Here is a 25,163-nt window from a genome sequence, read left to right on the forward strand (position 1 = left end):
GGTCTCTTACATGACGGATTCAGGGAATGCTGCCTTTGTAGTTAGAGCAAGAGCTTGGGAGACATGACTTCTTGGGGGGAGGGGGGTCTATTCCTTGCTTCGCCACTGACTCACGGTGGGTCTTGGGCATGTTACTTATGAGCTTATTTTTTTAAAAGGTGCGATGCTCTCGCAGCTTTCTGTGAATCTTACGGGGAGCAGCAGGTGAGACACACGTCACACAAATACACTGTGCCTCAGTTTCCCCATACGCAACATGAGTAGAACAACTTCTGCCTGAAAGGGGCTTTTGGTGACTCTGTTCACATTTGCAGGGTGCTTGGCGGTTTTTACAGGACAGGAGCAATAAGGGAGCTAAAGGGAATGAATATATTCTTCGTGGGCACACATGCCCTTTCAGCTGAAAAGTCTCCTTCCATTGGCCTATGTCATTCGGAGAAATCTCCTCTGCGGAGGAATAAATGAGGTGCCGCTGGCATCACACTGCCCCCTCCAAATCGGCTCCCTCTTATCACACGTTTTCCTGAGCAGGGCGAAATTTATTGACTGCATTTATCGCCTTCCCCTTCCCAGCTGTAACATACAGCTGCAGCAGGACCAGAGCTCTCCCCTGCCTTGGTGAGCGATCAAGACAACACAGAACTCTGGCTGCCGCTGACAGCTCTTTTAATACCAGTCAGTATTTCAGGCGTTTTTCTCTGAGAAGGTGATTCTGTGTTTCCTTTCTTGGCCATGTTTGTCGCACTGCTCGCTGGCCAAGCCTCTTTCACACACTACCGGGTTTTGTAAATGACAGCTGCAGTCTACATCACAGCCTCCGCTGAGATTCTCCTCCCAGGAGCCTTCTTCTGGTGAAGGACTAGTGATGGGCTGCGTGCCTGACTTGATTAACGCAGCTTCCTGGCAAAACGGCGCAAGAAAAGCGCTAGGCCCTTGCGTTGGAGATGGGCCTGAAACCAAAATGCTCCCAAAAGTTAAGGTATGGAGCCCCATCGCAGCATGACTAATTTCCATAGAGCCTTCCAACCAGAAAAGTCCTTAAATGTTATGTAAGCTTCTCCCTGGACTGAAATGCGGCCACCTCTGCGGTGGAAGGCATCATGTAGAGGGCAGAGAGAAAGTCACAAACAGCAACCCACTTCCTGGCAAGTCCCCTTCCTTAACTGCTTAGACACAACACTCCTTTCCCATGTTTAACTAAATCTCTTCAACGACGCTTGGAAAATTTACCCTTTCAAGTTTTCTCAGTGCTTCATGGACATCTTGAAACAGGTTGCGCCCTATATTCCTTCCTACCTAGAACGGATATCACGGACCCCCCCCAACAGTTGCCTGTGTAATTCTGCCTGGAGGATACCGTCTTGTCAGAAGGCTCCATTGTGATCTTTGTGTGTTGTCGCCTGAGGTAGGAAATGAAATGATACAAACAATTGTGGAGCAAAGCAGCCTAAATCACCTTTCCTTTCCCCGCACGGTGTCTCATAGCAACACTCCGGCTCCCTTGACACTGCAGGCTTTTATTTAGCTTAGGCCCCGCAGTACTGGAATGTCTGGTGTAAATGGGGGCAGTGTTTTGTGAAACAGGATTTGTAATTCAGATTACATTAGACTTTGGTTAGGTGGGTAATTCATCATTTGCAGTACAATACCCATAATTACAGCTCTTATTGTTGCAACTGAAATTCATGTGCAATAAAGGGATCTTAGTATCATGCCAAACCTCACAGTTAATTTAGGTTCCATCTCCTTTCATTTATTCTGGAGTAAGATAATTAGATCACATAATTCGCCGCTGAACGTGCCTTCGTAACAAATACATACATGAATTAGCCTATTACACAACAAATGAAGGGAATGAAAACATGAATAATTTGAAGGATCACATAAGGAATTATTATCTGCTCAGACACATGGATACAGCCACAGCCTTTAGTACATCTTTCGTGAATTTGTTATCAGCACTGTCTGGAGTCTTGTTGCTGGAGTTTCTCGGGCCCAGACTTTCAACAGCATCAAGGCTGGCTCCCCTCCATGATGCAAAGTCCGATCTGACTGATCTATCAGCTCAAGATTCATTTTCAAAAGTGGCTGTAGGCTAGGGTTGCCAGCTGTCCGGTTTTCGGCCAGACAGTACGTTTTTCTGGCCACTGTCCGGTAAAAAAACCCAGAAAATACCGGACATGTCCGGTATTTTCTGTTTCTCTTGGACGGAAGGCCGACGGGGACAATCTTCCCCGGCCGTGTCAGACATGGGAGCGGGGAAGTGAGGAGCGCAGGGATTCATAAAGGTGTAGCGCCTTTTTTTTTTCACCCCTCAACCAAGTTTGCTCAACAAGTTTGGTCGCCTGTTTTTTTTTTTTTTTTTGCCATGTTTGCGATTTTTGGTGAAAACATTTGGCAAGCCAACTTTGAGGAGCTAAATCCCAGAGCCTAAAGGGTTCAGCCACCAAACCCCGCCACTGCAGGAAGAGGCTGAAAAACCTTTCAGGAACTAGGCCTTGGGAGCCTACCTCCCTAACAGCTTTCCCAGCAGGGCCGACAGCCACTGTGGGCCCCAGGGCAAAGTGTGTGTAGGGGCCTGGCTCTATGCCCCCAGAAGGGGCAGGACCTTGAGAGGAAGGGGTGGGGTTGAGAGCAGGGGGCCCTTTGTGCTGCTCAGCCCAACCGTCACCCCGGCCCTCAGGGTATGTCTACACTGCAGAGCTTTTTTGGAAAACTGGCATTTTTTCCAAAAAAAGTCACTTACGTCCACACTGCAATCACGTTCTTTCAAAAAAAAATGGAAAGAACAGAGGGTTTTTTCCGACATTGGTAAACCTCTTTCTACAAGGAAGAAGCCTTTTTCTGAAAGAGCTCTTTTGGAAAACGGCGTGTGTGGACGGGGAAGAGGGAGTTCACTCGCAAGAAGAGGAAAGAGGAAAAAGCACAGGTGCCCTGGTGGCCATTTTGCCCAATCACAGCTTACATGCGAGGGAGCGTCCATTCAGTGGGGATGCTATCTGTCGAAAAAGCAGATTGCTTTTTTGATGCGCTTTGGCAGTGTGGACGCTCTCCTTCAGAAGAAGTTTTTTCAGAAGATCTCTTCCGGAAAAGCCTCTTCTGAAAGAAACCTGCCGTCTAGACGTAGCCTCAGAGCTGCACGGAGCAGCAGAGCAACGCTCTGGCCGCAATTAAAAGGCACCTGGAGGCAGCGGCCAGGAGTTCTGGGATCCTTTGAATCTCCAGGCCCCGAGACAATTGCAATTGCTCTCTCTACCGACCACCCCCCTGCATTGCTGGGCCTGGGCTTTCCAAAGCAGGTCTACACAGCACCCTCTTTACAACTATGTATAGCCCAGGTACACTGCATGCCCCCTAGCATGGGTATAAATAGCAATGTAGACAGTGAGGATTAAGGATGTTAAAATGTGGTTAACTGACTAGTCGACTAATTGATGGAATTTCCTCCTTTGAAATGCATTCCTCCTTCTGCATTCCTCCTTTGAAATGTACAAGAGCCCCTGCTGGGGCTCTTGTACATTTCAAAGGAGGAATGCGGAACTCCGCATGCAGCCTGGGGCTAGAGGGAAGTCCTGCTGACTCTGAGATACAAGGGGCATTGGCCTGCTTTGAAATGCACAGGAGTCCCTAGTGGGGGCTCTTGTGGATTTCAAAGCCATGGAGCCCGGGATCAGTGGGGGACTCAGAGTCCTTTGCTGATCCTGGGCTTCATGCTACGCTGCATGCTGCTAGGAGCCCAGGGTCAGCTGGGGACTTCCTCGCTGACCCCAGGCTCTCCACAGATGCCTCTTTGAATTCAGCAGATGTGTGGTTCAAAGGGACAACCACCGAACAGCTGATCCAAGGATCAGCTGTTCGACGGCTGTCCCTTTAAACAACGTATCCGTGGCATTTCCCCAGAGCCCAGCTGACCCTGGGCTCCTAGCGGCATGCAGTGTACGGGTCTCAAGAGTCCCCCGCTGATCCCGGGCTCCATGACTTTGAAATGCACAAGAGTCCCCACTGGGGTCTCTTGTGCATTTCAAAGAAGGCACCCACGCACAGCCCGGAGTCAGTGGGACATCCCGCTGTACCCGGGCTGTACGCAGAGTTCCGCATTCCTCTTTTGAAATGTACAAGAGCTCCAGTGGGGGCTCTCGTACATTTCAAAGGAGGAATGCGGAAATGCCTATCGACTAGTCAAAAAACTATCCAATAAGCAAATGCTCTTCTAGTTGACTAGTCGACTAGTCTTTAACATCCTTAGTGAGGATGTGACTCGGTGAGTAAAGACACACATGAACTCGGAGTAGGGGGGAGGGTATACATCCTACACGGCCATCTGCATTCCCACGCAGCACCTCCCACATTTACACTGCGGTTTTGCAGTGTGGTATCCTGCTGCCCTTTGCTGCTGGAGGCTCTCCCTCTTCCAGTGTTGGGGAAAGGTTCCCACATGGAGGAAGCTGTGGGGAAAGGCCCCGCTGTGCCCCCGCCAGAGTCTTTCTGGCACAGGTGGGTAGACCCCAGTGTGAATGAAACCGGCACTTCCCTGTGACATGTAGTTGTGCACACCCTTCACGGGGAGACACAGTCAAGAAACTTGGGCCATGTCTACACTTCAAGGTGGGGGTGTAATTCCTTGCACAAGGAGACAAGCCTGATTGTCACTAGGCACGGACAGTAGCCACGTCGGCGTATAGGAGGAGGGGGCGCTGAGTTGGTTCACGGGGTCACGGAGAGGTATGTACTTGGAGTGGCTAGCCCTCCTTTTGTGGCTACGTTCTACTATGCTAACTGCCTAAGCTCACCTCCGAAGATGACTTACGTCAGCGTGGCATCGCACTCAGAGTGGAGCAATGCCTACATCCCATTAAAAATGTGGGTCTAACTTACCGGTCCCCCTGGGGTGTTGACATTGCTTTTGCTTTGTCACATCGCAGGTTCTCCAAACCCTTCTCAGTAGAGAGGTCACTTGGCTACCTACTGCAACACGGGCACTTCTAGGAGAGGGAAGAGCAGCTGTCCAATCGTGTATCACATGCTACACTACAAACCGAGGAGGGTGATGGATCTGAATCTGGAGTTACCCCAGTTGGAATTTGCCCATACCTCAAGGTTACCCTTTCACTATCACCATTGCAAACAAAGCAAAATGATTGGCCAGAAGTGAGCAGGACCTTGGATCTGTCTCACCCCAAAGATGACACGTTCAGCGGTAGAACACCTCCTATTCAGTGAGCTGGGACAATTATAGGGAAGTGCGAGGCCCTCTAAAAACATCAGCCGTATTCCTGCAACTGCCAGGACTTTCCCTGGAGGTCCGGCCTGGGCCATCATGATTAGCGGATGAAATTGTAATGAGAATTTAACGGACGCTGATTTCCAACAGTTGTTTTGATTGAGTATGTAATGACTTAGATAATGCTTAATATTATTCATATTTTCATAGCCCCCTTAAGCAGTCACCTTGATGGCCAGCTTTGCCAGTCAAGTAACACTGTTTCCTATTTCTAAAAGCTCAAAGCGAAGGCACTACATGGAAACCAACTCCAGAAGAGAGCTGGCTGGGTATAGAATTGTGAGGCTGAAACCAAACACAAAGCTCCCAGTACAGAACAGCAGGATGTCACAATGATCTATATCCCCCGTACCAGCCATCTGTTATCCCAAAGGAATCAATTCAAGTCTTGGAACCATCCTGCTCGAGGGCTGAGCTTTCTTTCCGAGGTGAACGCTACACGCTCCGTCTGGGATAGCGTTTGCTCCCGAGACCAAGTGGAAGGAACAACTTGTTTCCCAGCATTGACGCCTCCACACACATGTGGTCACTTTGAACTGATGTGCATGGCACTTCCGCACTCAATTGGCCTTTACTCCTCTCCCCTCTTTTTTTGCAACAATGCCACCACTTACAGATGGGAAGCCATAAGAGATCACATGTGCCATGCCAAACAAGCGCTGATAAAGTGCTTAACCTCCTGTTGGAAAAGGAAGATGCCAAAGGTGACAGCACATTGGTGGACCTGGCTATCGTTCTTATTTTTAACTCCCCCTTTTTTCCAGCACCACACAGCACCAATCAAGAACACTAAAAGTCAGGAAGGCAGCTCGTATTTTGAAACATTCATTCCAGGTGGGTACCAATGCGATTTTAACATAGCAGAGGTCTGGGACTCATCTAAGCCTTGCTGGGTGCATGAGAGCAACAGATAGCAGTGGTAACATAACTCAAGACGTGCCATTGGGACAGCATTTGAAAGCAAACAACATATGCAGATCGGCCTGTCTTCTTTGGGAGCTGGGGTGTCTTAGAATGCTAAGAGAACAGAAGAACAGAGGCGAAATTTAGAAAAGAAAATCACCTCAATTACAAATGCCAACAGCCAATTATTAGGAATTAATATAATCAAAAGGGTACCAAGTAGAAGAAAAAAAAACTAGTGGCAGAATCTGAAGAACACCAATGAGAGGAACTAAAGATCCTACCATTGGGAAATTCCTGCATGCCAGAAAGTAGAAGGACCATGTGAGCACAAAGTTTGCAACAAAGTTCACCTATTCATGAATATTTGTGTGAATACTTCACCCCATCAGCCTTACTTCTTCCCAACTCTTCTCACTACTCTCCGATTTAACCTTTTCTTACATCAGTCACCAAACTACAATGCAGCGGCTAAAAATAATGACATGCCTTGCCAATCTTCATTGCAATATTCCCCGCAGTCTCACTGGAACCATCTCGTCTTACCCCTTCAGCAAGGACTCTGCATTCTTTACCAAACATTGCACAGCTATGTAAGATACAAGCCAGCATGCTACACGCAGTGAAGGGGAGCAAAACACGGCAGTAAAGTCCTCAAGAGGAGAAGAGAACAAGCTGTGAAATCACCACTGCTACAACTCTGTAGGCTTAGGGCTCTGGAGACTTCTGAAGGACAGCACAACAACTGCTTTTTAGGTAAGTCTTCACTAGGGAAAGGGCGGTGTTAGCTCGTATTCGGTAATGGACATGAGGTCAACTCTTAGTGAAGAGACAATATTTCTCAGCTTTGTTGTGTCTCAGTAGCTCAAGGCAAAAACTATGGGACACCAGGTGAAAATAACCATGTAGGACAGTGATTCCCAACCTTTTTCCCATGGAGGAACCCCTAAAATAATTTTTCATATCCCAAGGAACCTATGAAAATGTTTGCTTGGCCAGAAACAGTTGACATCGGGGAGCGCAATTCAATTACTGCTAAATTATTGTCAAGAACATTTATTTGTAAAGAGCTGTTATATATATATATATATATATGCGTCAGATTACATTGTAAGACTTTTTATTTATTTATTTATTCCACGATTTCTCGTGGAAGCCAGGACGACGGTCTACGGAACCCCAGGGTTCCACGGAACCCGGGTTGGGAAACACTGATCTAGGATTTCACCTTGTGTTAGTTCCCATATGTTAGCTAACGTGAGATAAGCACACACCATCTGCAACTTGCTTGAAACTCCTCGTTGTTTTGCTTGAAGCAGACTAACATGGCTACCCTTTTGAAACTATTGTCAAAGAAGGTCTCTGTGATAAGATAATCAGTTGATTCCTGCATCGTAATCTCTTTAGTAGTCACTGCTTTTGAGATTGGAAGTGATTCCTCCTTTGGGTTGAATTTACATACAAAGTTGCACTAGTTTAACTAAGGGTTCAGTTCAGTTACAGGGATGCAGCTGTGTGCATGTGTAATATACTCACAAACGTGTTCATAGTCTGCCTGTGTGCTGATGCACAGAGAATAAGGGTTGCTATAGCCCCTCAAATTGGAGCAAGCTCTTAGTTTTAGCCCTGGAGGTCCTCAGTACAATCCTGGCCAGCCTAGATGGCACACCTCAAAGACGAAATTGCATACTGTGGTTTAAACAGGACATGCCTCGGGCCACGTCTAGACTTATTTTTGGGCATTCAATTTAGCAGGTCTAATAAAGATCTACTAAACAGAATGCCGAGGGCATGCCCGGTACTGCTCAATTTGCGAGGAGTAAGGGAAGTCAGCAGGAGCTTTTGTTCCCATCAGCCTCCCACTGTAGAGACGGTGCCGAGCGTGACTTCAGGTACATCGACTCCAGCTATGTTATTTACGATGCTGGAGTTAAGCCGACCTTCCAGGTCGAGTATACACCTGTCCTCAGTTCAGCTTGCACATGTAAGCCATGTTTACACTGATGTACTCTGTCCACACACAAAGCTGTACTGCTTACAGTGGTGCAACTTGTGTGTAGAAAATCCACGTTCCTTCCACAATTTATATACACGGGGTGGGAAACAATTTCAGCCTGACCCTTGTTACCTTATTCCCCAGATTGGTATTATTTTTGGCGAGACTCCACAGAAACTCACACCAAAGAACTCAGCTAAACTGCTTGTTTCAGAAGAGATGTCTATTATACTTTGATATTCCTAATTCAAACTAGAGCACTCATTTGGAGAAAAAGAGCGCTCGGGCTCAGATGTGCATGAGATAATACAAGAGGGGAAGTGAAAGTTAAAACGATAAAATTTATGCTCTATTACTCTTGACTTCAGGGACCAGTCTGCCAGGGACTTGATTATCTGTTTCACTGCATCATGGGTAACCATTTAAACATTTATGGTGAATATAAAACACTCCCATCCCAACCTAGATGCACTTTGCACTGGTGTAAATGACTGCAGAAGGAGAACTTCTGAATATATATCTTTTTATAGATTTTGAGGCTAGAGAAGACCATCCCATCTGTAGAGCCCGGCAAATCCGCAGATATCTGCTTTATATCCGTGGGTATGGATGCAGATATCCACGGCTCATTTTTGTGGACACAGATGTGGATGGTGATACAAATTTTGTATCTAGAACCCTGCAAATTGTTGGATTTCTGTTTCATATAGGCAGGTATCTGCATCCGCAGATGTGGATGCAGGTATCCGTGGCTCATTTTTGCAGATACAGATGTGGGTGCAGATACACATTTTGTATCCTGGCAGGGCTATACCCATCTGACCACTGGTATAACAAGCCAGAACATTTCACCCACTAATACGTGGATTGAGCCCAAATCTAGTGGGTGGACTAGAGGGTATTTCTTTAGAAACACGTTCAATCCTGATTTAAAGGCTTCAAGTGATGGAGAATTCACCACATCCCCTTGGTAAGTAGCTCCATTGCTTAACGAACTTAACCATTAAAAATGTGTGTCTTATTTCTAGCCTGAATTTACTGAATTTCAGTTTGCAGCCACTCAACCTTGTTATGCCACTGTCTGCTTGATGGAAAAACCCCTTCTGCGATCAGAAACCTTCATTTCCATTTTGAAAATATATTGATAAATGTCACAGTTTGCCTCTCTCCAAAAGGCACACAGTTTATTCTTTGGTTCATTTACCTGACACATCCCATCTATTTACCAGTTTCATCCTATTGCAGCAAAATCCATTTTCAACTAACATGTGTCAAAAATCCTCCAAGCAACATGGGCGGGGGGAAGGGGAACAAGACAAAGCAAACAGTTGTAAAATCCTACCTGAAAAATAGCTATCCAGGCATAGCCAATGTTATCAAAATTAATAGCTCCATTGTGTGGATTTAAATCCCCTGCCTCGCATACATTGTAATATTGGTTCCAGTTTATGCAGGCATTCCTGTGGCTGAAATCTGGGTTATACAAATTTTGGTTGTAGGAGTCCACGCTCAAGGTACACTCCACCCTGTCCTCCTTCCTGTTTGGGATATTGGAGCATTTCTGCATGCCGTTATCCCGGTGGGACGAGCAGATGAACGGATTCTCCTCCCCTTCTTCTGTCCGGTAATACGGCTTCAGGGAAGTAAGGTTGTATGTCCTAACGAGAAAGAAGCAGATGACAGAGGGTTAGGGCTTATCTACACTCGCATGTGTTGTCACATGCAACCGGCCTTTTGGTGACAAAACAGTGAGAGCACTTACACCACAATGCAACTTTGATCAGGAAAAACACCCAGTTTTGGTGACAAAAAACTTCCAACCCTGTGAGAGACTTTTGTCTTTTCCCCTTTTGTTGTGCACAAAGAGACAGTGTGGACTCTGCGGTTTGTTTTGTCAAGAGAACAAACTTCTGCCAGTATCCCACAATGCCAGGCCTGATAGCTTTGCTCAGTGTTTTGTGATCTCTGCTGCCCTGCAAGCATGCATCCCCTCCCCTTTCAAGCTATTTGGCGGCTGAGTGAGCTGCTCCATTTAGGGAACAAACAAAGAGCAAATCACTGCAATGCTCCTGTTTTGCCCTGCTAGGAACACAGGAGTAGGCAGACTGGTGCTGCAGGGGAAGGCTGGAGAGACCGTTGTACTGCTTTGACACGGAGAGCTCTCAGAGCTACGAGGGAATCCCAAGAAACACAGGGATCAGCTCTGGTTTCCCACAATACTGCACTGTGGGATGCTGACCCACAATGCTTTGCTCTATTTGTGGACGGGGAGCTAGCAATGTGGCCATGAAATGTCAACAATGGGAGGCAAAAAAAACCCACTGTTTAATTGGTTTTCACTTTTGGCAACATTTGCATGTCAACAGTACTTTTGTCGCCAAGTCTTCCCATTGTAAACATAGCCTGAGTGTCTTATACCACGATTTGTTTCAACAGAAGGAGATGCCATGGCCTGATAGATGCTGATTTTGGCATGGAATTGAGGATTGCTTTTCTCTCAAATGGGCTATATAATTTGGACAGAGCATGGGGGAAAAGTGGCAGAATCTCAAATGAAAAAAAAAAGATCTGAGTGAACAGGAGTGAAAAGTGTTATTATTCTAAACCAACAGTCTTAGAATGGTAGAGAATGGAGTGAAGCAAAGGAGGTTATCCAGGGTATCAGCATTGCAGTGTAAGCCCAGCATTAGTAGACCTCAAGTTAGCTGACCTTCCTACCCTAGGGCTTGAGCGTGTACACTCATTTGTAACTCCAGGATAGAAATAGTTGAACTCAGGGTTCCAATATCTACATTCTGTGGGCCCAAGTCTAACCATTCCTATTCCAGAGTTCCTGGTGCCCTCCCAAAATGTGCCCACTCTAACCCTTAGTTCATGGTGCAATATGGCCAAACTCCACTGTGCACCAAACTTGACTGTCCAGAGGACAAAGAAAGCCAGAGGAATAAGGGATCTTTTGGAAAAGGCTTTATTTTCCGAAAGATCCATGTCTAGACTGGCACTTTTTTCCGGCAAAGCTCTGAGCCGGAAAAAAGCGGCAGCCATTTTTATGCAAATGAAGCGGGGGGGATTTAAATCCCCGCTTCATTTGCAATTGCGATGTGTCTAATTTGCATCCCTTTTACGGAAAAGGGATGAGGTCTAGACACAGCCTAGGAGTAGCATCACTTTTTTTTTTGGGGGGGGGGGAGAGGGGGGAGACTACAAACAGCATTCCTAGGCAGTAGGGTTAGTAGACCCTGGAATCACCTTGCTGTGGAATGTCCAGAATTCTTACTATTTGCAACATTTAAAGGCAGAATGGACAAAAGCACTGGAGAATAGACCCTGCAGGTAGGGGAAAATTAGAAGACCTAATATGTATTCTCCATGCCTAATTTTTTACAACCAGATTTTATTAGACATTTATAGAGCATTGGACCCCCTCTGCCATGTATATTGGTCAAACTGGACAGTTTCTGTGCTAAAGGATAAATGGACACAAAACAGACAGCAGGAATGGTAACACATAAACCCGTAGGGGAACATTTTAACCTCCCTGGACATTCAGTAATAGATTTAGAAGGAGCCATTTCTTTACAAAATAATTCAAAACCCAATTACAAAGGGAGGCATCTGACCTCGAATTCCTGCACAAATTCAATACTATCAGTTTAGGATTTAATAAGGCTCTTAACTGGTTAACACATTACCAAGGCAATTCCCCCTCCCTTGAGACCCACATTTCCACACCAACTGCTGTGAATGAGCCACTTCCACCCTGATTGGATTGGCCTCATTTGCTCAAGTACCTCCTTTGTTTGTCATCCATATATGCCCAGGCCTCTGTAAACTCTACTCCAACTTATCTATGAGGTGGGTTTTACCCAGGAAAGCTGATGCCCTAATTATTAGATCTGTTAGTCTCTAAGGCTACGTCTACACTGCACCCTTTTGTTGGCAAAGGATCCCTTTGAGGTAAAAGGGATCTTGCACAAAAAAGGGATTTTGTGCAAAATGGCCCCATCTTCACTGTTTCTTTTTGCGCAAAAACCTCTTCCTCAAAAAGCATCAGCAGAGAATATGCAAATGACAGCACGACAAATGCTAATGAGCGCTTCATTTGCATTGTCTCTACCAACAGAAGGGTGCAGTGTAGACATAGCCTAAGGTGCTACAGGACTCCTTGTTGCTTTTGCAGACACAGACTAACACGGCGACCCCTCTGAGACTTGCATAGAGAGTCTGCCTTTTAATATTGGACCATAGTAGGAGACCATTGGCAAATACGGATGACTAAAAGTTGGGGAACTCTAGGAGTCTGCTCAGAACACCTGAGGAAGGGGCAAGGACTGAATTCTTGCCTACAATGGAAAATTGAAAAGTCTGATTTCCGTCTCAGCCATCCCCAGGCCCAACCACGCAGACGGAGATTTTCTTTGGAACTAGACAGATAATGGAGATCAACTACATACAGATTTCTTCACTCCTTTCTATGAACCCATACAATAACAGGGTCTCCACAACTGTCTTCTTTGCAGCGGTCTTCCTAGTCATTCTTTGCTCTGTTGACTGGATGCATCTCTAGAAGCCCTGAGATTTTAGGGACTGTCCCGATCCCTTGCAACCCCCCCCCCCCCCCCAAAGTCTGAATTTAATGCTCAGAGCTTAAGATTATAAAACAGTTATACCCTCCTGGCTTAGCCCCTTTCCCCCAGTCCTCTGCAGACGTCAGTAATCAACTCAGAAAGACATAGGACAGGAGGAATCAAACAGCTCTCTCCAATTCTACAAGCCAAATACACTGAGAGGCGTTGGACAATTCATCTGCAAATTCAATTCTCACACTGATGACCTACCTCCTCAATCGAGATGGCTGCGACATTATCAACCTAACATTCAATGAAGGTGCCAACAGCTCTTTTTCTGTGTAGATTACTGCGTTAGTACCCTTCCTATCTAATTGCTATCCTATGATCCTCATCTGCTTCTTTGAACTATCCAATCTTTAGGATAGTTACCAGTTCTGCCTACTTGTTTTTCCCTTTGATATTTTTGTACCCTCTGTTCTTTGTTTCCTGCCCCCTTCCTTTTTTTCCCTTCCCCCTTCTCCCCTATTTATTTAGGGCAGTGGTCCCCAACCTTTTGGGGCTGCCGGGCACCTTAGGGCGGGGCCGCTCATGTACTGGGTATCTAGGGGCGGGGCCATGCACACGTTGTGCGCCATAGGGCGGGGGATGCCCATGCACCACGCACATGGGGCTGACCCAGATGATTTGGCGGGCGCACATAAATGCCCCGGTGGGCGCCATGGCGCCCGTGGGCACCGCATTGGGGACCACTGATTTAGGGGCTGCACATCCTAAACTCAAAACTCTGGTCATCTGAAGAAGTGGGCTGTGCCCATGAAAGCTCATGAAACCATCTACATATTTTGTTAGTCTATAAAGTGCTACCAGATCATTTGTTGTTTTTTAAGTTTATCCTGTATAGACTAACTCGGCTACCCCCTGAAGCTTCTCATACAAAGTCTCAGTTTTGGGACCTTGCATAGAGATGTAGTTGCATCTAAGTTTTACCTACCAGGTGTGGACTTTTCCTATCCATGTGTGGAATAAATGTTTCTATGTGCACCAAGGCATGTGTGAATGTGCACCATTAGTAGAAGCAAAAATCTTTCTGTGGGTGCTCTGCTAATCAGCTGGGTGGCATTCAAATCTCTCCTAATGCAGCACACCCCAGGCCCAAACTGGGGGTCCACAACCATGAGCGAGCGCAGCCTTGAATGGGAGTGACCCACATGCAGGCACACCCATGAGGGAAGAGGCCGCCAGCCCCACATAGAGAGGGGATGGCGGAGGCATGCTCTCCTGCTCCCTCAGAGGACTCGTGAAGACCAGGCTACCTGGGTAGAGTGCCCCCAAAGCCTTGTCCATTGCCTCAATTAAGCAGCGCCCCGGTGTCCGTCTCCCGCCTGGCTGGCTACGAAGCATGTCTCCGAACCAGACTCATTAGTTTCCAGCTTGGGAGATAACGTTTTTAAAGAGCTGGAACCAGCGTTTCCGCCGCAGGTCTCAGCTGCCCTATCTCTGGTTGCAGGCTGGAACAGAACGTTCCCCGCCACCACTCGGCTGCTCGAACTCTCGCACACGCAGGAACCCCCTCAACCTCGTCTCACGTCACCTCCTTTTGTCAGAGAAGCCCCCGCGCTTTTCCCTTTCAGCTGCCACACTGAAATGTTGTTCCCAGCCGCCCGTCAGCAGGCCAGGCCTGGGCTAGACTCGGGGGCACTGCCTCGTGTTCCGTCAAGTTATCACCCGAAAAGCCTGCCTGCAGCAGCTTGGCTTTAATGAAATATTTAATCTGTGCCGCTCTCTATAATTACTAGCCATGGATGGGATCCAGCTCCCCGGTTTGAGTCCATTGTTGAAATGGAAGGATTAACAACGCAGGTTTCAGTCAGGCGCAGTGAAGAGCGGCTGTATCGTCCTGCTGCCCCCCCCCCACACCTCAACCAGACACGCAGCCTCCAGTCTTGGCCTCTTCACACCCACAGAGCTCGACTGATTCCTCCCAACTCAGGCCTCCAGCCTCCTCCCCTCCTTCCAGTCCTGGGTTTGTCCCATAGCTCTGTCAATACTTCTCAATCCTGACCTACTGCCCCCCTGCTCTTCCAGCTCTGGGGTCTCCCCTGAGCTCTGCCCCTGCCCCTCAGTCCTCCTTTTCTCTCGGCGCTTCCAAAGCCCCTCATTCCCAACTCACAGCCCCTTACTGTGCCACCCCCAGGTCCCTCTAGAACAGAGACTGTCAAACACAGCAGATGAGGGGCTAGACGCCTCCCACCTCCGCAGCTGCGCTTGTACAAGTCTAAGAATACACACAGAACCCCCCCGGAAAAGCAGCGGGTTGCCCGCTAGAGAAAGCCCTTCCACTGGTACTACTTTTGGAAGTAGTCTGTCAACCTGACCATTGCAGCTGCCTCCTGAGGTGACAGTTATTCACCACAGCTCTGAGGGGGAGCAAGCCTGAAGGAGGGAAGCCAAGAAGGACCCCAAACAATGTTGGGGAACCGCCATTTTCTCTTCTTTATGTCTTAATGGCCACAGGCCAACATAATTTCGCTGAGGCTACGTACTTTCACCTCAGAAAGAAGGCCCTGAGAATTGGGGAGGGGAGGGAACTCAATGGAGCTCATCTGTTGGAAGAAGTCGGAGAGTTTGAGCCTGCCCAGACTGCTTTCGCCCTCACATCACCCACTCCCCACCACACCATCTCCGATTCCCTGTCGTTTTGTCCCATCCAGCTGTGGCACCAGCAAGCCGCAGCAGAGATGCAATTCCTGGTCTTCTCCACTGCATGCTTTCCTGTGGTGAGGCTCTAGGGGTCTCATAATTAGGCGTGTGGGGTGGTTGCCAAAGACTTAGGGGTTTCATAGGGAGGCAGGAGGTAAGAGGTGGGTACATGGCGATAGGAGAACACAGTTCTAGGTGCAGTATAGGGCCCCACAAAATTTAGGACTGGCCGTGTTCTTCGTCCCTAACAGCATCACGAATGAGGTGAGGATTGCTCCATTATAAGGCCTGAGAGATAACTTCAGTTTGATGCTGCAACCTTTTAATACCGGTGGCCACAAACTGTGATGCCATGCTAGTACGCCACAAGCCCAGCATTGTTAGGCTTGTTTCCTCAGGCCAGGAAGCTGGGCCCGTCCATTTGTTCATCACATCCTTGTGTCAATGCAGCTAAGTTATTTGGGTGCAGCACCATGGCGCAACATCATCACAGGAAGACCGCAACCATGCCCCACGCGGATCACTGATAATTGGTCTGCAGATGCAGTTAGCTCAACAGCATCACAACACAATCCCACAACCTCACTCATTTTTCCCTGCAGGGCCAACTTTCAATAAGAGTCAAAACCAACAGGCCCAAAACCAAATTCTGGACCCAAACTTCACAGCCTGGGCCCACCCCAGAAGTCGGCAACAGCAGACACAAACGAATTAGCAAATGCTAGAGAGAAACACGGCGAAGAACAGCCATTCTGGGGTTCCTCTCAAGTCCTCTTCCTTGCTGAAAAAGTTGCATTTGCCTCACTAAATGCAACCTTCCTCTTGGCGTACAGAACAAACTTCAGACATCCCCAGTTCCCAATTAAAAACAATTTGGTTTTTCAATCAATCCATCTCCAGGCGCGTCCCTGGGAAGAACAAGCAGGGCATTAATAAGGAGCAAATCAGCCATCTCAAACGCGTTCTGTTGTTTCAGAATTAAAAATAAAATTAAAAAAAGCCCATTACCGAGGGCTGTATGCTTATCTCCAATCTGATTTAATTAGTCTGGGATTCCGTTTATGGTTCTGGAAGGCTAAGATAACTGGGAGCTTTAATTGCTGTCTGGCTGGTATGTGTCTTTTCACTAGTCTGTTCTTACACCTGTAATTTCTGGGACAAGGCAGTGAAGTGTCAGAGCTTAGCACTTTTCGCACTATTTTTCCAGTACCTGTGCAGATCCACGTGGACCAATAATGCTGATGTGCTTGGGAAGATCAAGCACAGACACTTTGCAACTAATCAATACCACTGGGCGGGGGGGAAGGGGGTAAAAAGAGGTTTAGTGTGAAAAATGCTAATGCAGACAAATAATCTGCTATGTACAGAAACGTGTGCATCAAAGGTGCAATGTAAATAAAACCAATCAATAGACGCAGAAAAATCAACAGGGCCCAGAAAGAACTTAGACTTGGGGTGAGTCCTTGTTTCTGTGAAGTGCATAATGAACTTCTGAGTATGTGCTAATGATCCAGAAGGTCCAGAGAAGAGCAACAAGAATGATGAAAGGTCTAGAGAACATGACCTATGAAGGAAGACTGAAAGAATTGGGCTTGTTTAGTTTGGAAAGGAGAAGACTGAGAGGGGACAGGATAGCGGTTTTCAGGTATCTAAAAGGGTGTCACAAAGAGGAGGGAGAAAATTTTTTCTCCTTGCCTCTGAGGAAAGGACAAGAAGCAATGGGCTTAAATGGCAGCAAAGGAGAATTACATTGGACATTAGTAAAAACTTTCTAACTGTCAGGGTGGTTAAACACTGGAATAAGTTGCGTAGGGAGGTTGTGGAATCTTCATCTCTGGAGATATTTAAGAGGAGGTTGGATAGACATATCAGGGATGGTCTAGAAATCATTGGTCCCCAACGCGGTGCCTGTGGGTGCTATGGCGCCTGCTGGGGCATTTGTGTGTGCCCACGAGTGATCAGGGCTGGCCCAAGCCATTCTTGCACCCCAGGCACGTGGCGCATGCACACCCCCCACCCTGGGCGTGCAGCAGCCCCAAAAGGTTGGGGACCACTGGTCTAGATGGTAGTGAGCCCTGCTGTGAGGGCAGGGGACTGGACTCGATGACCTGTCGAGGTCCCTTCCAGTTCTAGTGTTCTATGATTCTAGAATCTGTTAGTCTATAAGGTGCCATAGGACTTCTCGGTGTTTATAATTCTATGATAATTTCGTTACATACTGTAACTGCTCTACCTTTCAATGATTGTTTTAAGCCTTCACCTAAGGCCTAAACAGACAGACATCTGTCAGGGATGATCCGATGGTGCTTGGTTCTGCCGCGAGGGCAGGAGGTTGGACTTGACCTCTCGAGGTCTCGTTCAACTCTCATAGTCTATGATTCTAAGACCATCTGAAGAGCTGTTGCACTCAATCACTCTGCTGCAGGGATAGCACAATCTTCATAGGGCATTGCTGTAGGCAGGATTTGCTGCAAACTTCATTCACTATGAAGTTAGTCTCCTCTGCCCCCCCTCCTCGGTCATTAAAACACTTCTCAAACAGCCATCCAATCAGCTTCATCGGTCAGGAAACGGTGCAAATCAAAATGAAAAATTCACGATTTAATGGTGAACCAATTTATTTACACATCAGTTACCACCCATCCACCCCCGGCTCACTCTGCTCAAGCCAGAACTCCATCGCGATTTTTCCGCTCTGCAATGCACGGCTGTCACTGTTGCTTGGAAAATGGGGTTCTGCCTTTTTTAGCTCTTTCCACCACCCTGGTGGCACCGTGAGTAATTCCCGTCTGTCACCTTCCGCATGCAAGTCCTTCCCGGCCAGACCAGCCTCTGGGTGTGGAAGGGGAGGACTGGTAGGAAAAATCTTAAATAACAAAATTAGGCTCGAGGGCAATTGTGAGGTTTTCAGCCACTCTGGGAATCACTGGTGTGAGGGAAGTCACCGAAAAGCTCCTAAGATGTAGGCCTGAGGTAATGAGCAGATTGCAGCTAGTGAAGCATAAAACTAGCATAAAGCTAGTTCAGCTCCATCTCTAATGGCTCCATATTTCAGGGGACTAGTGGAGCAATTAACCAAGCAAATGATAATCCAAACTACAAGAGATTATCTGGGGCGGGACACACAGATTTTTTCAGGGCTGGGACATTATTAAATAACAAAAAGAGCAAGCTCTTCTATGGTGCATTGCCTCAGTAGCTCTCCAAGCTCTTTACACAGGCAGGCATTGTACAGGTGTGGAAACTGAGGCTCGATTGTGAAGCAGGTAAATCTAAGGGACAATTTAAAAAGGGTGTCTCGGGAAGATGTGCCTAGCACTCATCTCTGCAATTAAATTACGGCGTCAAGACAGGTGCTCTCCACCGGCCAAAACTCAGCCATGCACCAACCATAATCCTGTCAGAGACTGCGTGGTTTAGCAATGAAAACTCAAAGACCAAGCATCTGGGATGTCCCAGTCAGACCCAGGACTCTGATGCAGTCTGCTTTATTTAACCACCCGGGTGTTTCTGAGAGAAGCATCGGTAAACCAAGCTAGGAAATTACTAGCAACGCCGCAATAAAAGATTGGAGTCTGCCTCTTTGAGCTGAGGAGGCCCCGGGGAAATAAATGACATCTTATTTATAGGGAATCTGGAAACAGACAGAAGCTTGGGGACAGGGATGTCTCCCTTATAGGATTTGCTTCAGGATGCCACAGGCAGCAGACGCAACGCCAGCTGAAGACAGATGGGCTCAGTATCTCTGAAAACTCAGCTGCCTGCTGCGTTTGGTAGGGGTTTGTGAAAGAATCCAGCACAAAATTCTGTTTTTTTCTTGGGCCTGTCAAAACCCTTCACCTTTTACTAAAGATTTATGTGAGAAATAGCAAACGCACCAGCTCAGCCCTTCAAATCCTTTTTTCTAGGGAGAACCTTAGGGCAGCTCCAGCAAGAAGGTAGTACAACTCAAACAATTCCTTCTTGGGTGGAAGGGGAAATCCATCAGATAAATCCCTGTGGGTAAGTGTACACTTGCTCCCTAGTTCAAGCTAGAGATGCAAACGTAGCTGACCGAAATTGCTAATGAAGTGGGGATTTAAATATCCCGTGCTTCATTAGCATAATCTCGCCCGCGTGTTATTCCGCTCAACAGCTGATTCGAACCAGGAAGTGTGCTCTGGGATGCGGTAGTTTGAATCAAACCCCTTGGTTCGAACTAACGTTACGTCTCAAAAAATGAGGAGTAACGTTAGTTCAAACCAAGGGGTTTGATTCGAACTACTGCGTCCCGGAGCGCACTTCCTGGCTCGAATCAGCTGGTGAGCGGAATAATGCGCGGGCGAGATTATGCTAATGAAGCACGGGATATTTAAATCTCCACTTCATTAGCAATTTCGGTCGGCTACATTTGCATCCCCTAGCTCGAACTAGGGAGCAAGCGTAGACGTACCCTGTTTTTCAGCTCAGAGAGCAGGGTCTTGCCATCATGATCAAGGTCGGACAACAATCTACCCCTCCCCCAGTCTCTCCCATCTTCTTGATCAAGAACAGGTCTTATGGCCCCATCACTGAAGAGCAGGAGTGAATGGGAGTTGCCATTAAAGCAGTGGTTCTCTAAGTGTGGTCCACGGACCTCCCAGGTGGGCTGCAGCTCAAGCTCACCCCTTTTCTCCCCGCCCCAGGCAACAGGGAGCCCATGCTGCTACTCAAGCCTCGCAGTCGTGAGGATGCAGCAGCAGCTCCGGCTTCCCGCTCGGAGGGAGCGCAGGGCGGGAGGTGAAGAAAGTCCTGACTTGCCCCGCCGTACCCAGCTGGTAGCGAGAGAGGCAGAGCAAGCAGCTGTGCACGCTATGGAGCTGCTTGCTCTGGCTCTCTCCGTGAGCCGGATCTGGCAGGGAAGGTCAGGGCTTTCTTCACCTCCTCTCCTCCCTCTGAGCCGGAAGCCAGAGCTGGTGCTGCGGCCTTGCTGGCTCCCTGCTGCGGGGGAAGGGAGCACTGAGCTTCCTCCCCTCACCACCCCGCTAGGGAACAGCAGTGCAGCGATGCCCTGCCCAGAGACTTTCCTCGCTGCAAGGGGGCGTGAAGCCAGGTAAGCGTCCCCCCTTATGCCCAGACTCCCACAGCCTAATCTCCCTCACTCACTCCCCTCCCCTCGCCAAGACCCTGCACCGTCAACTTGCCCTGACACTCTCCCTTGGTCCTGCACCCTCCCTCATGGCCAGACCCCCTCTCCCCGGCCTGCTCCTGCACACTTTCTTGCTCCTGCACAACCCCCCCCTCTCGGCCAGACACCTACCCCCATCCTGTTCCTGCATCCACTGTTATTCCTGCACCTTCCCTCCTGGCCACACTGCACTTTCCCTTGTTCCTGCTCCCTCCCCCCTGGCCAGACACCCTACTCCCAAACCTGTTTCTGCACCCTACTTCCCACCCAAACCTCGCAGCCTTTCCCCCTTCTCCCAATCCCACTCAGCCCTGCCCCGCACACTGAACCCATCCTTTTTGTCCCCACCCCAGAGCCTAAGGGGGGTCCCTAATATCCACTAACTCCAGAACCCCACAAAAGTAAATCTGGCCTATGGGAAGCCCTGAACCTCAGTTCTCCCTGCCCCTTCCCCTCAACCCATGGGGCTGGAACCCCAGAGGAGTGACATGCCTCAGTTTGGGGGCCGCATCAGTGAGGGTTGGGGATTTGTAGAGGTTTTTGGCTTCTCACTTGTGTGGTCCCCAACTGATTTTTCTGTGGGTCAGTGGCCCCTGACCCAAAAAAGGTCCCCCCCCCCCCGCCATAAATAAAGGAAACATTGAAACCTTTTGTGTTGGACATAAATTAATATTTTCCTTCATTTAAAATGAAGTTTCATAAATTACCACGAGGAAGTTAAAACGCTTAATCTGTTTAATAAATTAAATTAAACCATTCTCCCTAGCTGCAGCAAAATGGCCTGGACATAATTATGCATTTAACAGTGAGTTTCCATCAGCAACTGTTGGTCCGCGGAAAGGTTTACACTGAGTCAGGTGGTCCCTGGGCCAAAAAGTTTGAGACCCATTGCATTAAAGCAGCGATGGGCACCCTAGGTTAGTGAGTGGGCTGCAGGCGTGGCCCTCCTTCACCTCAGTGGGCTGCAAGATTGTCGTAAGCAAGACGGTCTCCTGGCACAGGGGAGTTTTGCTAGCTGCACTTGCATCCCTAGAATTTGCAGGCTGTGCTGGTTGAACCGTAGAAGCGCTGTGATTGGACGCAGATGGGGCGCACGGCTCTCACAATCAGTTTTGTGCCCAGTCAACATGCACCTCCCTTCTCACGTCCTGGCTTTACGCACGGGTCATGTTAATAACACCGGCAAGAAAAAAATCCATGTACGAAAACCAGCAGAATCTGGCAACCCTGCACGTGCGCAACAGTAAACAAAATGTCTCATGACCACACATAGAACCCCAATGGGCCGCATGTGGCCCTCGGGCTGTAGGGTGCCCACCGCTGCATTACTGCCTGGTTTGCCAAGGTCAGTGTGAGCTCTCTATGCCCTGTCTCAGTGCCTCACGTTGGGCCCCATTTCTGGCCAACAGGACGTGCCATGCTCCACAGGGAACCTGCACCTTGAATCGACGAGATAGAGACAGTGCAGTAAAACATTGCATCTTCCCGGCCGGCCTGAATTCCTTCCGTCCACCTCAAAGGCTCTTTGAGGGAAATTTCTATCCCAAACAGTCTGACTATGTCTACACTACAAGGTTTTTATGCAAAAACGGTCGTTTTTGTGCAAAACCCAGTGGAGCGTCCACACCTCAAGCACGTTTTTGTGCAAGTAAATCAGCAGAACAGAGGGCTTTTGTCAGTAAAGTTATTTCTCTCCCCACGAGGAATAACTCCTTTTTGCACTACGGCTCTTGCACAAAAAGGCAGGTGTGGATGCTCCAGAGGGGTTTTTGGGCAAGAAAACCCTATTGGCAAAAGCACAGGTGCTCTGATGGCCTTTCTGTGAGGGTGTGTCTGGACTACGTTTTTTTTTTTAAGTGGCCTGTTTTCGAAAAAACTTCACATGAGTCTAGACTGCTGCCATGTTCTTTCGAAATTAAATAGAAAGAACGCGTCAGTTTTTTCGACTGCGGAAAAGCTCATTTTATGAGGAAGAACACCTTTCTTCAAAAGTGCTCTTTCGAAAAAAGGCATTCTTGAATGCAAATAGGGCTTTTTCGAAAGAGACGATCTAGACTGCCTGGGTGCTCTCTTTTGAAAAAGCAGCTCGCTTTTTCGAAAGAAGTGGTTGCAGTCTAGACTCTCTCTTTCGAAAGAGGCTTGTACTCTAGACGTAGCCTGAGGCGCAGTGTGAACACTCTCCTGCGCAAAAGCACATGGCTTTTGCGATGCGCTTTGAGGTCTGGACATGTTTTTGTGCAAGAAGGTTTTGCGCAACAACTCTTGTGCAAAAGGCTTCTTCCGCAAAAACCCTGCAGTGTAGACGAAGCCAGAGTCTGAGAAAAACTCTGGAGGGCTGTAAGCCTTTTGCTCTTGTCATGCGCGGGAATGCTGCATTGCCACACAGAAAAGGAGGCTCCTGGGAAGGGTTAAGACCCTTTGGAAACTGTGTGCAGAGGGGTGGGAGAAGAGAGAACAGGAGTGTGTGGAGGTAATGGAAGGAGGAGGAGTAAAAAACAAACAAGCTAACAAACCACCCCCTGCCAGAAGACAGTCTGCTGATTCTGTTCTAAGAAAACATGTCTCTACGGTCTCCAGTCGGGCCTTTGAGGAACAACAGGCGCGCACCTAACGTACACTGGAGGTTGTGTGTGGGTGGAAGCCGCGTGGGCGTGTTAGATCCTGTGCCAATTATCTCTTCAATGTGCCTTGCTCAGAGAGTTTGATTTTCAGCAGCCTGCTAGGCTACAAAATAGCCAGGGAGAGAATGACTGAAATACACCAAGCGGTGACGGGGGGAGAGCCTGAGAGCGAAGACAGACAGCTCGGGGGTTGCTGATGGGCTGTGTCAGTCAGGCACTGACTGGTCTGAAGCCAGACTGATAGGGAGTGAGCGGTATTGCCTCAGAGGCTCCGGGTGAAATATAGTGGTAGTCTCAGCGCTGACAGGGCACCGCTGGGGCAGCAGCTGGCTTGTTTCTGCAAAACATTGGATTAAACTCAGCTCTGGCACAAACAGGCCCAACCCCCAGTGAACGTAATGGTGACTGCACCCTCTTGTGCTAGGGCAGAGCCAGGCCCGGGGAGTCTGAGAGACGCTTTGCCAATGGGGAAGGATGTTTGCGGAGTGTGAAGTGCCCTTGCAGACCCCGGCCACAGGGGCCGATCCCTCCAGCCATGGCTCTCCCAGTGATGCGAGCCTCTGCCGATTCCCTCTGCTCAACGGAGAGGGAGTTCTGAGGGCAGCAGCAGCAGAGGGAGACGTGAGGAGCTCCATTTTGGCCTCACTTTCTTATGAGTCAGCCCTGTTTGCACACTATGCTCTCCCGGGAAACAGAGCAGGCAGGCAGTTCTAGTGAGTCGGTTATTGATGGCTGCTGCTAGGGGGGAAATGATGCACTTTCTCCAACCTGGTGGCTCAGCGAACAGCACACTGCATTCCAAGGCGCTCCGGGTGCTGCTCCATACATTCCACATGACTTCCTTGCCTAGATCTTTTAGTTGCAGTGTACTGGAAAAAACTCAAACTCAAAGTAACAGCAGTTCCAGTGACTGCATGGAAACAGAGCCTGAGTTCCCAGCCGTTTGCCGTCTATCACTGTCTGACACCTCCCCACTTGTGGCCGAAATGTTCCCTGTAACAACTCAATGCTAAGCAACAGACACTAGTTTCCACTCGGCCTTGTCACTAAGAGCTAGGGTTGCCAGATACTTTCACAAAAAATACCGAACACGACAGGAAAAAAATTGGTTGAGCAAAAGAAAAGAAAAAAAAAAAGAAGACACTGCGCCTTTAAATCTCCCTGCCCCCCCCCCCCCCCCCCCCCCGCCTCCGACACAGCAGGGGAAGAATGTCCCAAGCAGTCTTCTGTCTGAGAAAAATAGAAAATACTGGACATTTTACATGTCCGATATTTTCTAGGTTTTTTACCGGACAGAGGCCGCAAATACTGGACTATCCAGGCCAATACTGTTTACTTGGCAACCCTACTAAAAGCTGTGTAGTATGAACCTACCCTGAGGCCATGTCTACACTGGGAAAGTATTTCAAAGAGCACTTTGAAATAAGAGCACCCAAAATAATAACATCAAAATAGTGTGTCCTCACTATGGGGGAGTCTCAAAATGAGTCCGAGGCAGGCTCTGTTATTGTGGACACATTACTTCAACTTAGAGCCCTGGGAAGCGCTTTGGCAGTAATTAGTTTGAATGACTCTGGGGAGCTGTTATTTTGAAATAGCAGCAACGGAGCATCCATGCTACCGCTATCTCAAAATCACGATTTCAAAAGAAGCGTTATTCCCCGAAGAAAGCAGGAGTGCAGATTTTGAAATAACCAGCCTGTTATTTCAAAATATTGGGCTTGGTCGTGTGGACCCGCCGCTTATTATTTTGAAATAAGGGGGTTATTTCGAAATAACTCCCTAGTGTAGACTCAGAGAAGAAGGATGGTCTTATGGTTTAAGCATTGGCCAGGGGCATGGACGATGTAGATTCAGTTGCCAGTTCTTGGGCAAGTCACTTATCCATGCTGGGCGCCAAGTTTTTGTTTTTTGTTTTTTTTTTAAATAAAAAAGCAATATTGAC

At 48.1% G+C, this 25,163-nt stretch overlaps 1 protein-coding gene across 4 annotated transcripts in view; it reads right to left on the reverse strand.

The window, feature by feature from the left end:
• The window catches only part of CACNA1H (calcium voltage-gated channel subunit alpha1 H), a 572,675-nt gene that overhangs the window by 193,215 nt on the left and 354,297 nt on the right, over positions 1-25,163 (reverse strand). For all 4 annotated transcript variants that reach the window (XM_075899793.1, XM_075899790.1, XM_075899792.1 and 1 more), the window contains exon 7: positions 9,523-9,838. In XM_075899793.1, coding sequence (XP_075755908.1) covers positions 9,523-9,838 — 316 coding nt within the window. The remainder of the gene's footprint in view (positions 1-9,522; positions 9,839-25,163) is intronic.

This window comes from Pelodiscus sinensis, chromosome 16, assembly GCF_049634645.1.
Source record: "Pelodiscus sinensis isolate JC-2024 chromosome 16, ASM4963464v1, whole genome shotgun sequence".
NCBI lineage: Eukaryota > Metazoa > Chordata > Testudines > Trionychidae > Pelodiscus > Pelodiscus sinensis.